Source organism: Staurois parvus, unplaced genomic scaffold (assembly GCF_062004578.1).
Source record: "Staurois parvus isolate SC_StPar_1 unplaced genomic scaffold, SC_StPar_1.0 ptg000139l, whole genome shotgun sequence".
NCBI lineage: Eukaryota > Metazoa > Chordata > Amphibia > Anura > Ranidae > Staurois > Staurois parvus.
Window position 1 is genome coordinate 965,904 of NW_028317935.1, and position 15,817 is coordinate 981,720.

The 15,817-nt window shown below is 38.7% G+C and overlaps 1 protein-coding gene across 1 annotated transcript in view; it reads left to right on the top strand.

Annotated features, from left to right (window-relative positions):
- Positions 1 to 15,817, top strand: part of VTA1 (vesicle trafficking 1) — a 339,129-nt gene that overhangs the window by 179,240 nt on the left and 144,072 nt on the right. Inside the window, exon 5 of the mRNA XM_089673508.1 lies at positions 4,485 to 4,596. Within this exon, the coding sequence (XP_089529634.1) occupies positions 4,485 to 4,596 (112 nt within the window). The remainder of the gene's footprint in view (positions 1 to 4,484; positions 4,597 to 15,817) is intronic.

A 15,817-nucleotide genomic window follows, 5' to 3' on the forward strand; every position in this document is an offset into this window, starting at 1 on the left:
GATCAGCTATTTTTTGATTGTACTAATTGAACTGATATAACAATACACATTCAATTGTACATTTAAAAGACCAAAAAGGAGCAAATAACCATAAAGTTCATTATTAAGTTTACATACACTTTAAGGAGAGGGTTGTTAAAGGGGAATCATGTATGTTTGGAAATTGTGCATGTCTGTGTGACCTTTAGTTGAATCCTAGATTTAGGGAGGCCAGTTCCTCATTAAGCTGTTGAAATTATTTTACTACTGATTCATTAACAATCTGGTAAATAAAACCATATGCGTATGATAAAAGAAGAATAATTTGGAATCATATCATGATGAATGTATACTAAGCCTATAATTTACAATTGTAAAAAGAAATATGAAAATAAATGCTGCTGTTCCATTTTTGTCATCGATGTGTCTAGATCAGATTAAGTATGAGAACTGATGGTTAAATTGTTGCACTAACAGTTGTTATTGTGTCACTAAAAATGAAAGACCTTACACAACAGTTTTATGTAGTACATGTGTTTTTTTGAAGCCCAGATACTTAATAGTCTGCTTTCAAGCATGCAGTGACCTGTGTCAAATCTTGTACAATGGCCTATTCAGTGTGCATTATCCCCAGAAGGACATTTATGGTAACTGCAAGCCGACTGGATGGGCAAAGTTACATGTGAATCTAATTACAAGAGATTTGCTCACATTGTAATATAAAGCAAAACAATGAACCTTTACAAGTTAGCATTTCACTAAATTACTCCTTTGATGCCGTAGGCTAGTTATAAAGCAATAATGAGTTTTTTTTAGATAGCATTTCAATTGAGAAATATATAGGAATAAGATACAACACAAGTGTAACATAGCATAATATGGTCAGATCATGCAGGCTCATATTATAGTGTTTCAGTAGAATAAGTATCCACTACTCTTTGAGCTTTTACTGTACTTGGCAACAGGGACTGTGCGGTGGTGGTGGAGGGTGGACTTATATGCCAGAATTCAGGTTGGGGAGGGGATGTTAAAAATAGGATGTAAATTAGGGAAGGCTGGAGGGGATAACTTAATATAATGGGACATCTATGCTTCGAGGGAGGGGAATTTGCCGTGGTGTGGGGCTATGTGGCTTGGCAATATTGATTTTTAATAGACAAGCATTATATGGAATGAAAAAAATTACTGTTAAGGTCCTGTTTTATACAATAAAAAAATACAGAAGTTGAGTGGCCCCTTTTATAAGTAATTATAGTCATATTTGCAGGCAGCAAAGGTGAAGATTGCATTGTTAATAAATTAGTAGACTTAAACCCAAAATTCACAATTACAGTGAAAAATCAAGTCCCAAAGTAATTTCCCAAAAAGTTATGCAAAAATAAATAATCTAAAATATAAATACATCAATCAAATAAAATAAAATACAATAAAGTCCCAAAACACAAAGTGTCCAAATGATAAGTCCAAACTAAGATCAGATCTTGATAGGAAGACGCTTCCTACTCCACTGAAGAAGATGCAAATCAATCACAGGTGCTCTTCAAATCCCTAAAAAAAAACAAAATCTAGACATAGTATATTACCTTTTCAATAGTATACCCCAAAGTGCCACACGTGTATCATGCACAAAGAACACTCCAGTGTCACAGCACTCATGTGAATAGTGACACTGGAGTGTTCCTTGTGCATGATACACGTGTGGCACTTTGGGGCATAATTTTTTGGGAAAGTACTTTGGGACTTGATTTTGCACTGTAATTGTGAATTTATGGTTTAAGTCTACTAATTTATTAATTATTGGTACTTCAGGGGAAGGATATTGATATGACTTTAAGGGATTTTTGAAGGTTTTTTTATTTTATGTGTGCTGATTTATATTTATATAAGATTGCATTGTTGCCTGAGTATTTACTTATAGTTAATCCATAAAAAGTATTTTGCTGATGATACTGATAATGCAATTACAATTGAAATAGTATCCAATTGTTTGCCTTTCAAACCAAAAGGGAAGCTTTCTGTAGCCTTGTCTTAAATAATCATATGGCTTGTGCAGACAACTGCTATCTTCGCTCTAGTTTTCATCCCCTGTATGTTGCTAAGCATGTTGCGCTTGTGTGCTTATCAGGCCACCACACTCCAGTACACCTTAGTCATCGCTAGAGATGAGCTATGCTTTGGTCCCAACTTGGGTTCACACCAAACCCAGAAGGAAGCTATCACTTCCTCCACAGCTGAATGAACACAAAGGAGCAGGGATGCTGCTGACATTGATGACCTAATATGGCCACTTGGCTATATTAGGTCAGTGACATTGAAGTCAATGATTTCATTGAGGCACAGAATGAAACAATGAGATGGAGAAGCAGGCACAGGAGAAGAATGTAACATTGTGGGGGGAATGCCACATCAAGGAAGAAAGCAGAGAGAAAGGTACTGCATGTTCATGAAGGGGTAAATCAAATTCCTATGCATGAACCCTCTACTACAGCTAACTGGAAACTAGATGTCTCCTTTACAATTATCCAGGATGGTGTCTTCTCATTTTATAGTATATGCGATTTAGTGTCTTTAATGTGTATTTATTGCATATTTCACTTTTATTTAGCTTTTATTGTAGTTTGTTTCCCATTATTAGCATTCGATAGTTTTTTTTATTTGTGTTCAACCATCCAACTATGTGTATGTGTCCTCACATGATCCTTATATCTGCAAGGTGCTGAGAGCTGCCGTCTACATGGCAGTGCTCTTTTTAACCCAAGTCTTCTTGTACACTTGACATACCAGGTTGGTTTCTCAATAGTACAGTGTCTACTTTTTGTCTTGATGTTTCACATAAACAATATTTTACATCAAAATTAAAAACATTAGGGGGTCCAAGAAAAATAAAATGACTAACGCATTCTTGATTCTTCCACTTGTGTGGTTTGCCATTTTTTTTCCATTTAATTTTTTATTGCTAGTTTACCTCTTGCCATTACATTTTATAAATGCTGCCTTAACAGCAAGCTGTGTCCTGATTTGCAGACGTGTAAATATTTAGTTTGGTGTGGATCCAGAAAACCTTCTAGTAATTTGTCAAGGTGTGTCCTCTGGGGTATCGCCTTAATCAGTTTACCATACTCTGTTCATTGGGAACCGATTGTGTTCATTTATTTATTTCAGGTACTTATATAGCGCTGTCAATTTTCGCAGCGCTTTACATATATATATGTATATTGTACATTCACAGCAGTCCCTAACCCTCAAGGGGTGTACAATCTAAGGTCCCTAACTTACATTCATACATACACATACTAGGGACAATTTAGACAGGATCCAATTAACCTACCAACATGTCTTTGGAGTGTGGGAGGAAACCCACGCAGGCACAGGGAGAACATGCAAACTCCAGGCAGGTGGAGCCGTGGCTGGGATTCGAACCAACGACCCTAGTACTGCCAGGCAGAAGTGCTAACCATTTAGCCAATGTGCCGCCCCAAGTGTTAACTTGGTCACATGCAGTAGTAAATTATTAGGCATTGTTAGGAGGCTTTATTAGGTCTCAAAGAGAGAATAAATAACATTAATGGTTTTCCTATATCGATTTTTTACTTTAAAACTGGTTGAAAACCTTGGCTTTAGAACTTAGTTCCAGATAGCAAAAACACTCAGATTCTTTGTAATTAGTTGGTCCAAGGGCCAAAAATGCTATCAATATGGACAGACAGCTTTTATAATGAAGTTGCACAAATTATTCTGCTGCTAGCTACAAATCACCACTGGCAGGATTGCTAAATAGGCTGCCTCTGTGTTCCTATAGAATGTTCTCATATGCAGGGATATTTCACACTGGCCTGAATGCTGCTGAATCTAAAACACTAGCGACAGGAGTGACGTCATGCTGGCTCAGTTACAAAGGGAGCAATTCCATAGGAACAAACTGGCATCTTGTTCACTATCCTGCCACTGCCGACTTTGACAGATTGTCAGTGTCAGGGTTGCTCGTGTATCACTAGCCTTACTGCTGCTCAGCATAGAAATAGCTTCTTGTAGCAGCTCTGATTCACAGATTAGGACCTCAGTTGTCAAACTGACAGTGGTGTTGGAAGCTACACATATGGGCATGGGCTTACTAGGAGGGCAACCTATGACAGTCTTACAATACTTGAACTCAGTGATGTTACATAAAATGGTGGCATTAAATATATAAGAATTTCTAGGAATCTGCAGTTTCTTAGTGACAGCATTAAATATTTATTACTATTGTATTGCCAAAAATATTCACCATATCATTATAATTGTAGTCTTGTAGTTTGGGGTTAATGGATTCAATTCCCCTAGTACACGATAGTTCAATCTGAATGTGAAACAAGGAAAGACGTTGGGATAGGATGGGGACTAGGGTTTCCATGAGTCAACATTAATTGTCCGACACAAGTGTTGTAAAGTTGAAATTTCCTTTTTCTTTCCATATATCAGAAACAAACCTTTTAAACACTGTAAATACAGTCTTTGTTTTCTTTCAGAATGTCCAACACAGAAAATATGCCAGGTGGAAGGCAACATACATTCATAACTGCCTTAAGAATGGACAGACTCCAGAAGCTGGGCCTATTGGACTAGAGGGGGAAGATTATGGTAAGCTCTATTTTTTGTATAAAAAATTTAGGGCCACTTCACACTGACGTGCGCTACAATGTATGGAAAGTGTATGTACATTTACATCCATTTTAGTTGCAAGCTGAAATTCATTGACATCCATTTTGATGTCCATTGACATCCTTTTTCACATCTATTGACATGCATTTTAGCGTGTGCTAAAGTGTACTGCATTTTCACAGGATATCCTGTGCAGTGCATTGATATCTGTTTACATCCATGGATTGCACTAAAATGCATACATGTTGCATTTTAGCGCAATGCAGGTCGACACAGCATTGGTGTGAATAAGATACATTTGAAATAATTGTTTCAGATGTCCTTCCGTTGATTTGCATTTTACAGCTGCACTAAAACGCAGATCAGCGCACTGATGTGAATTGGTCCTAAAACATTACAATTCTGGTGTGAATGGCTGATCAACTATGGACACCAGGAGAGAACCTTGGAAAGGAAAAATAACCAGAATGAGGAGAGAGGTGGAAGAGAAGAAAACATTTTCTTTTTTGGATATAATAAGGCTGGTGTGGTTATTGTTGAATGTATCCTTGAAGGGTGTTTGTTTTAGGAAAAGCAATGAGCTTTTAAATTTAATGTAAGGAAAAAAAAAATTAATTTACAGCACCATGGCAACAATAAATGATAAGTTATTCAGATGTCCGATTTAGGTTATTAATTGGCGTTGATTAAAATATTTGCAAAATATGATTGTAAGGGTGGAGGTATCCTGACATCCTGGCAATTGTTGTAAATCTTAATATTTGCATGTATGGCTGATCAAAATTTTAGGGTAATTTGTCTAACTTATGCTTCTTAGAATTATTTGACCTGGCTCACCACAACAATGTGTTTTGTGACATTGTTTTGTGACATTATTTAAACCTCCATGTTCATATTACAGCAACTAATCTGGCAGAAGTAAAAAAAGGAAAGCACCTAAAGGTGCCTGCACATACTTTCATTCAGAACAAACTTGAAGTACACAAACAGGGACTTCCCCATCTTAGGCAAATCGTGACTTCAAGAACTGAAGTGTCGCTCTCACTACGCACTTCTGGTCCATCATTTTGTTGGGTGGTCCTACTGACCAGTAATGAGGCATGTCAAGGGGTGATCGCATATTTAGGAGCTTAAGTCTCTCTAAGCACCATAGATTTCTGGGCTCTCTGAATGTTCTGCAAAGCATGTGAAAGAATGGTTATTTAGGCTGAAAGTGAAAAATAATACCAGTTTGCTATACTGCCATGATTTTCCTGCCATCGCTGTAGCCGGTACAGTGGCCAGGGTAATGGGATGTGAAAAAGTGGATATTGCTTTGGTTAAGCATGAACCCAGCAGTCACTCAGCTCTTAGCACATCTGCATTCAGACCCACTGGTTCCCAGTCAGCATAGCTGGTGAAGGAGTAGATCGTGGACACTGTATCCTTGATCTGCTTTGTGTCACATCAGAGGTTATGCCGTGCCTCTGGACCTGTAGAATGTCCTCTGGCTGACTAAAATAGTACAAAAAGGTTTGCAAAGCACCACTGGCAGATAACTGTACCCAACGGTCACATTCCAGGCTATCCCCACACTCTTAAGTCAAGCGGTTTTTAGGTACAGTCTCCAAGACTGTAGGACTTGCTGAGGGCAAGCCAATCTGGATAGATGCTGTACAGAGACCAGCTCAAGTAGCATATTAACCACATTAAAAAACATCTGCAGAGAGTCAAGTATGTTGAGGGAAAAAGAAAACAAAAAAACAAAATCCATAAACAAATAGCAAAATATGTCTAGAGTTTTCCTCAGCTCTGCTGTAATAAAAGCTTCCAACTTCCTAGGACACTAGTAAAAAACAAAGCATGTCAGTTAAAGGTGGGGTATGTGGGGGCTGGCCTTCAGTGTTATTTTTCTGTTTGCCACCTCCTGTAGGCAGCCTCATATAACCCATATGTCCAAGAATTACTACATCACTGTATTTCTCGTAGGACTTAAAGAATAAGATTTTAGGGTAGGTACAAAAGTCTTATTTTTATTAACAAAACAAAAAATATATATGTGGCAGTTATTTATGATGCACAGTGCATACGTCGTGCTGCTCAAAATGTTCATTTGGTGCTGTATAATTGAGGATTAAGGATACGGTAATCAAAATCTGTCGGTAGAAGGTACGTCATTTGGAGACTATATACCTTCTTAAAGGCAAGCATGATGTATTAGTTCATCTTTCATCTTTTCTTTGGTCACGATCCATGAAAACTCTGGCTTTGACTTTGGTCTTTATCTGGCCCTTGACGCATTATTCCTGCCACTGACACCAGCAATGGGGCACTATTCCTTTCACTCACACCAACGATAAGGCATAATTCCTTCCACTGATGACTAAAATGGGACACTATTCTTCCCACTGACACCAACTATTTTTCCCCCTAATACCAAATATTGGACTTTGTTTACTCCCACTGGGCACAATCCAGTCGCTCTAAAGTCTGAAGGACCGTAAACTGGCCCTTTCTTTAGAAAGTTTGGGACCCCTGTTCTAAAGGAATATACAGTAGACTTTGAAATGTATTGAAGATTGTGCAATAATACTGGTTTTGAATTGTGTGAAATAAGACACAGAAATTTGGGCATGGATACAGTTTAACCAACTGCTGGATGTAATAAGACAAAACAAATGTGTTGACATAGAAACGCTGCAATGAGCAAAATATGTCATTCACTTTTAATCTACAATACAAATATCAGATGTTGTGCAGATATACAATTCTATTGGACTTTTATATGTAGCCATTTTTATGTGTCAGATATGTACCAAAGTAAGTAGTAATATTATAACATTTACTAGATCATAATACGGTGCTGCATGTGATGGTAGGTGCTGTACTGGCAGATTTTTTTTTTTTTTTTTTCCAGGAACAGTGTTGTTATTGTATTATGCTCACACTAATCTGCTGGCTATTTCCATATGTAAGCAGAGGAAGAAAATAAGCAAACCGACAAGCTGCAAGGGAGAGGCTAATAAGAGCCCATGTTTAAATATACCAAACTTTCTGTTCCCTTTTTACCATTAAAGATACGATTTCCCATGTGCTTCTTGAAACCACACTCCTACACCAGCCAGTGTTTTTATAGCCACAAAGACACTCTCTGTGTGTGCATGGTCCTTCCCTTACTTTAGTGAGGAGGCTCATGTTGTCAGTGTACCACTAATCCTTGGAAAACCAAACAGAACGGTACAGCCTAATCTTTCACAGAGGTCAGTCTCAGGTGTCTCTTGGTTAGCTCTCCAACATTTTGAGTGCATGCTTTTACAAACATAGATATAAACTATATTTTTTATGGCACAAAAAGATTTTATGTCTAAGGATTTAGTATTATTTGTCCTTGTGATACACCAAGAATAATATACAAGGGGTGCTAAAAATGTACTGTTCACTCTTTAAGTATGTTATTGAAGTCACTGACATGATTTATTACCATTATACTTTTTTGGTCCATTCTTTTATATAAACCACTGGTGACATTTTGATTCACCAGAAGTCTGCAGGCTAGGTGCTTTAAGATGGGGAATTAAAGATTTTCTTCTCTGTGGTCATGTCGTGAGAGGCAGACTTTTTTTCTAATAAATTATGTTTCCTAAAAATAACTGTAACTACTTGGCTTATACTGAACTTGTAATTGAATTGGTTTAAAACAGGTTGCTCATATATGCTCATTTCTTATGAATGTATTAGGGACAGGTTATTTTAATGCACCAAAGCAGCAAAAATAAAGAATTTTTAAATGTAAATGGCTGCTTTTTCCTGCACTTTTTTGCTGCAGATATGTTCAGATTTTTTCTTTACAAAAGAGTTTATTGACAGAATCAGCCTTGAGGCTGTAAGTAAGATATCCAGGACTGCCAAATCAGGAGAAATTTCAAATGAAAATCTGCCAAGATAGCTGTAAGTTTTTTTGTTAATCATATCTGTAGGCTTGCTTTTGACTGCCCCAAAACTTATTGTGGGGGTCTTACATGCCCTGGCTATTGTTAATTTTGTTTAATAAAGTTTCATAGGGATTTTTGCAGGTATTTGTTTGTATCAAATTAAATCCAAAGTCTGTTTGCATAACTGACAAGTTCAGCAAATGTTGGTCTTCAGCGCCACATCCCCGGAAGCAAGCAGAGGATTAGTTTGTGAGAAATCGGGCTATGCATGCTGGGCTGTGATACCGACTGTACAGTACCTATAGGAGTTTTCCAAAATGAGTACATTCATAGACCTTTATGTTACTGCCAACCATATGGTTTGCAAGTCCTCTTGTAAGTTCCACTCAGTCTCCCAATGTCTCTGATAGTGCCTTATAGGTGTCTTTTAGGTGTTAACAATAGAGGAGTAAATAAATTAGACCTTTTGAGAAAGGATTAAACTTGCAGTTACTCTTGTACTTACTCTCGAATTTCGTCAATAAAAAAGGGGGAGAATGGTTCTCGTGTTAACATATTGAGGAAGTGTCTGATGTGCATATACTGTATTGTATCTAAAATGTTCCTACAGCAGAGCGTTATGGTCCAAAGGTAACTGTTTAAATGACCGGATACCTGAGTAGGTAAAAAATAGTGTTTATCACAAAGATTATGTTCAGGCCACCAGTGCAACCTGGAGGTAACGGGGCAGCAGAGACATTTTAGTTGTGGGTAAAAAGGAGAAGCGAGACCTGAGTAGAATTTGATTTGAGTCCCATAGTTTCAACATAAATGATAAATCAGATTAGCTTTCCAGGGCAGTGTTGTAAAGGGAGCAAGAGAGAGGGAAGAATAGTGGAGTGATAGTCGGCATATCTATGTAGGCCCACAGGGGAAATTCATGAATAGCATTTTTGCGCCAGGTAGGGACAATATTGGCTGCCAGGTAATACGAATGTATGTTGGATACTGCCAGTCTACCAGTTATCCTTGGGGAAAACAAAATATGTTTATAAACCCTAGGCTAAGTTTACTATATTGAATCTGAAGGATGTGTGGGGGGATAGGGACTGGAAGAACTCCATATAATGCATATATATAATAATCTTTGCTGGAGGTACATTGAGGAACAGAACTATTTGAACACCCTGCGATTTTGCAAGTTCTCCCACTTAGAAATCATGGAGGGGCACGAAATTCACATTGTAGGTGCATTCCCACTCTGAGAGACAAAATTTAAAAAAGTGTTCCGCACTGTATGTAATTTTTATTAGATCATATCCACCTGAACCACAAAACAGGAAAATCCCGCCAGGAGGCCAAGAATTGCCTAAACAAGCATGGAAAATTTGCCTGATCTCATATGGAGGCGTTAGAGTAATGCCTAATAGGGTAATGTAGATGACCAATAAAAGAGATAGGCATTATGGTGGGCATTAAGCATACAAGACTGTAAATTGACAGACTTCACTCTACATTTGTGCAGATGGAGTTGTAGTTCTGAGAGTTGGGCAATCTGATTTAGCAGAGACATTAATTTGGTAGGGAAATTTGCAGAGAGTTGAGGGACAAGAGAATGTCATCCGCCAACAGGGATATTTCCCGCTGTTGGTAATCACAGCCAGTGAGGAGGAAGTGAGGGCGGGGCCTCGGGAGTGAGTGTGCACAAGTGCTCCCATAGCAGGTGTCTTGTTGTGGTGGGCACCTGAGGGGGGGGGGGCAGGATTGCCAGTGGGGACCTGAGAAGAGGAGGATCAGGGCTGCTCTGTGCAAAACCATTGCACAGAGCAAGTAGGTATGACATGTTTATTGTGTAAAAAAAAATAAAATTTAAACCTTTACAATCACTTTAAAGGTATTGTAGAGAAATGAGGAGCAAAGGTGTGGAGCCTATGGACCAATATAGAGTCAGGTTTGTTGCCCATGGAATAGAATTTTTGTTTCATCCAATGCAACTGGCACTCAGCACATTCAAGTGCTGCTCGGTTGATTCTGGTAGGGGAGGCTTTGAAAGCTGTCGATGCCTGCGTATAGGTGCATTCCAATTGTTGAGATAACTGTATCCGTTCTTTGTTTCCTCTTAGATGCAATTTGAATAATATGACTTTTCATAACCACTTTGTAAGCCTCCCATAGGGTAGCAGGTAAGGACATAGAATCTCAATTTAAATTAAAGTAGTTGGTGGACTTCTGTTAAAGATCTTGTACTATATCTGCCAGGAAAGCAAAGAATCCTTCATCGCCCATGGATATAGCATGGGCTTGTATATTAGTTTGCGATAAGAAAAGAAAATGAGATCATGGTCGGACAAAGGAACTGTGAGTATGAATTATAGAAAGACATTTTCTGTGAAGGAAGGCATGGTGTATGCGGGAATGATAAGTATGAGGGCAAGAGTAGCGTGTATAGTCCTTTAGCCGTTAGAATCTGATATTTTCTTATAACCTATAAAGGGTGTGAATTTGTGAAATGCAGCATTCAATAGGTGCATCAGCCTGAAACATTGGCATCAATTTGGCATCAAATTAAGTGGGAACAGAATGAGAGCCAGTTTTGGTTTCTTGTAAACATACTAGGTTAATGTGTTGTCTATGAAGAAAACCAGAGTGAAGAAGGAGCAAAGATAAGGTGATGAGGCAGAAAAAAATAAACATAAGGATTACTGATGTCCAAAGACACTAAATGAATTTGTGATTCAAGCCAGGTGAAACACATGGTGCGGAGAACCAGGTAAGAGGGGTAGCAAAGACCCACCCAGTATACAAAGGAGCCATTATGAATGTATCCATGTATGAACGGGTATGCAGTTACTGAAACAATTAAGAAAATTGCAGTAAGTATAATGATATTGATAACGCTCTGTTTTCCCCTTAGTTAAAGTAGTTGAGTAAAAAATGAAGACTCAGAAGTCTAAATCCACCTCAAGCATATTTTCAAATAAAATTCACGTTAGACATATGCCATAAGGTGAATCTACTCAGGACAAGTAGGGATGTAATAGAAACATCAGGAACATGTTATGGTGCGCAGGACAGGAAAACTGATATGGGGCAGCTTCAAACATGGTGTCTGGTGTTAGTAAAGGAAAGGTCAAGGAAAGAGAAAAGAAAAAACAAAGAAAGAGAGGGTAGGGGTAAAGAATTGCACCATACCAAACCAAGGCCTCACAGTAAAGGATGGCGACCAACATTTATCAAGCAAAAATAGTAATACAAATACACAGGCCTGAACATCCACAATCTTGTTATGAAGAACAGTATTAAATCAGGTACCCAGGTTAGCTGCAAGTTGCCAAGTGTCATAGATTATATGTGACGACTCCAAAGTCATTCAAATATCTTGCTTGGGGATAAATGCTCTAGAGTAAGAAGGCCCATGAAAGCTAAATGTCTGCTTCAAAGTAAATGTATATAAGTCTAAATTGCATAGGATGAGTAAACCTTTTTGAATATAAAATGATTATATCAATGACAGGGAGCTGCCAAATGCAGGTAAGCATCCATTTAATGTTGAGGGAGGTATGTCAATATGCATTGAAGTAAAACAGTGGCTGATAGATTATAAATATTAGAAACCCATGGTCCAACCAAGGGGTGTATGTCTGTGTCCGCATGAAGAACTAAGCCAACCCACAAGGGTAAGATTTTTGTATTGCTCCCCCCCCCCATGGAGCAAAGTGCATGTCATACTTTGTTCCATGTAGCTAGGCACTGTATAAGTCTAGTTATGAGATTCAACCTGCCCTCCCACCCATCCCCTTCCCCCACGTCCGATCTGACAACAGCTAGGAAGATATGGGTGCATCATAATGGCAGCTTAGCTTGCCTTGGCTCAGGTCACTTTCCTGTGACAAAGGGTGAGAGGGGTCGTGTCATCCTCCTGTCTCCCAGCATTTCTCTTGCTGCAGCGTGTTTGGGGAAAACGCTGTGAGTCGCAACAAGCAGTCGTTGGATGGATCCATCTCCTTCCTTGCTGTTGTCGGATTTGCTAAAATGGAGCCGGGGGCAGGTTAAAGACTTAGGAAGCACCTAGCAATATGGGGCAAAGTGCTACTTTTATTTTGTCTGGTGTCAGGTAGAACAATGTAAAATTATTATAATAGTTCTGTTACAGTAAGTTGCAGTATATTGAATGTGTTGGGTTTCTCTCTCCACCAAAGAGAAGGGACAACAAAGAGATATTCTTTATGTAATGTAGCCTTTCTCAACCTTTTCAATACAGAGAAACCTCTGAAATAACTTCCTAGTCTCAGGGAACCCCTGCTAAAAATCACTATAGCTACAACTTATGATACATTAGTGTGATAGCCAGTGGGGAGACTGCGCTTTACAGTTGTCATTGGGAAGAGCTACCCCCTTACAGGTAGCTAAAAAGATCAATGGTGCCAGTGGGAACTTGTTCATTGCTTAAGGAACCTCTAGCAACCTCTGGTGAAACCCTACGGTTCAGAGAAACCCTGGTGTAATGTTTGTGTCTAAGGACTTACTTCATTTCACTATCGACTTCTTCTGTTATCGGAGTCAGTTTTTGATTATTTCCACTTTTTTTTTTTTAACCACAACCTTACTTTGATGGGAACAGTGATAGTGATAAAGAGCTAAGGGGCTGTAATATCGACAAAAGTTCAGATCATTATGATAAATCACAAACACATAGTAGTTAACCACATGCCGCCCAGCCACTGTAGAAATACGGCGGCAGGGCGGCACAACTGGGCAAAACCACATTTTAAAACGTGTGTTTTTAAAACAGGTAGGGGGCGCGCGCGAGGCGCGCCGCCGCCCTACCTGTCCTGCCGATCATGGCCGCAGATGTCAGTCGCCGGGTCACAGCCGGTCGTTGTTGGCTATGTCCCGGCGATTAGCGGCAATCAGTGACAGAGAGCACAGCTGCAGTAGCTGTGCTTTCTGTCAGTTCCCTGACAGCTCCTGACACGCTGATCGGGACAGAAGAGTTTATCTGTCCAGATCAGTGTGTCTCCGTGCAGTACACACCCCCGCCCCCTAGTAAAACACTCCCCTCACACAGTTAAGCCTTTCACTGAATAATAAAGTTAACCTCTTCCTCCCCAGTGCCATTAGTACAGTGTCAGTGGTTTTTTTTTTTGCACTGATCACTGTATTGGTGTCACTGGGAATGTCAGTGACCCCAAGTCAGTTCCCCCCAGTGTCAAAATGTTCGCCGCAGTCCCGCCATAAGTCGCTGATCGCTGCCATAAATCACTGATCGCCGCCATAAGTCGCTGATCGCCGCCATTATTAGTATGAAAAAAAATTAAAAATCCCAGTATCTTTCCCGCCATTTGTAAACGCTATAACTTTCACGTAAACCAATTAATTTACAGGTATTGGGTTTTTTGTAGCAAAGACATGTCACAGAATGCATTTTGGCAGAAATTTATGACTAAATTTGATTTTTACATTTTTTTTTACTGGACATGTTTTATAGCAAAAAGTCCAAAATATTGTTTTTTTTTCCTCAAAATTGTCAGCCTTTTTTTTTATAGCGCAAAAAATAAAAACCGCACAGGCAATCAAATACCACCGAAAGCTCAATTTGTGGGAAAAAAAGGATGTAAATTTCATTTATGTACCGTATTGCATGACCGTGCAATTGTCCGTTAAACTAGTACAGCGCTGTATAGCAAAAAAATGGCGTAAATTGCAGTATCTATACCATAGTTTGTAGACGCTATAACTTTCACACAAAGCAATCAATATACACTTATTGGGATTTTTTTTACCAAAAACATGTAGCAGAATACATTTTGGCCTAAATTTATAACTAACTTTGAGTTTACTATATATTTTTTATAGCTGAAAGTAAAAAATATTGTTTTTCTTAAAAATTTTTGGTCTTTTTTTGTTTATAGCGTGAAAAATAAAAAGTGCACAGGTGATCAAATACCACCGAAAAAAAGGACGTAAATTTCGTTTGGAAGCAGCATTGCATGACCGTGCAATTATCAGTTGAATTAGTGCAGCGCCGAGTAGCAAAAAGAGGCCTGGTCATTAAGGGGGGTAAATCCTCAGGAGGGCAAGTGGTTAAATAGATGCATTCAATGATGAGAAAGCAACCAATTCAATTTAAGTATGACCTTTATTTTATTGTTTTCATTGTAGTGTCACTTTAATGCTGGAGAACTAGTATCTGTGGAACTAGAATCAAGATATGTGCTATTCTTCTATTTAGAATGTACAATTCTGATTTTTTTTAAAGTATACTTTGTAAAGAAGATCACCTTTTTGCAAGTGTTAAAGAAAGGTTTCTCAATAGTTTGTAGTTATATACAGTATGTATGTGGGGGAAGCCATGTTTTTACCAAGCAGTATCTACTTGCTGCTTTAAAGTGCTGCACAATGGTTGTGTTTCATTGCTTACTCCTACAATGTGTGTAAATGATGCAGCTGACTGATGAAAAACCATGCTCTACTTGTCTGACAGATATAAAGCAAGGCACAGGTATTACATACTGAGTTTGAAAGTCTCATAAAATTACTTTAAATGCTGCAAAGATAATCCAACATACAAACTTGTTGAAATGCGCTAAACTGTATTTAAAAAATAAAATTCTACCTACACTCTGTGCACATTTACAGTATTAAGCAAATTGTATTTTTGAGGATTAATATTATTGAACAACTACAGTGCTCTCAGTCAATCCAAAATGTTAACAAACCTCAAACCTGAATATTTAAGAAAGTAAAAGTGTTAGGATGTCCCAGGAGTTAAAACAGGACTTTTCTTCTAGCTTGGACTTTCTTCGGAGGGCACAACTGGGGGCATTCTTGCACTCTTTACCAACTGAGTCTATTAATTTGAGGGAGCCGTCCTTGTTCGAGAAGATCTGTATGGCTGGTGAACCACTACGACACTTGCTTTCTGATTTTTATACCTGCTTGAAAGCATCTGAAGGTCCATCTGAACTCCCATTTTTGCAGCATTGGGAAAGGGACCTGAACATTACTTTTTCCCAAAAGCAGAAAGAAAGAATCATACTGTTTGCCCACAAGGCCTCCCTGGCCAGTAGACACCAGGAGGGGGGATACAAACTTCTCACTAGATGGTACAGGATGCCAGAGGTACAAGGTTTCTCCTTCATGGCACACCCCTTTCAAACAAACGTTACAAGCACTCCTAAAACATCTCCTCGACGCGGCGAAATCCTGCATCCCGGCACTGTGAAATACTCCATTACCCCCTACAAAAACACACTGGCTTGCCCAAATTAATGAGATTCAAGAAATTGAAAGCATGATCATGATGCTCA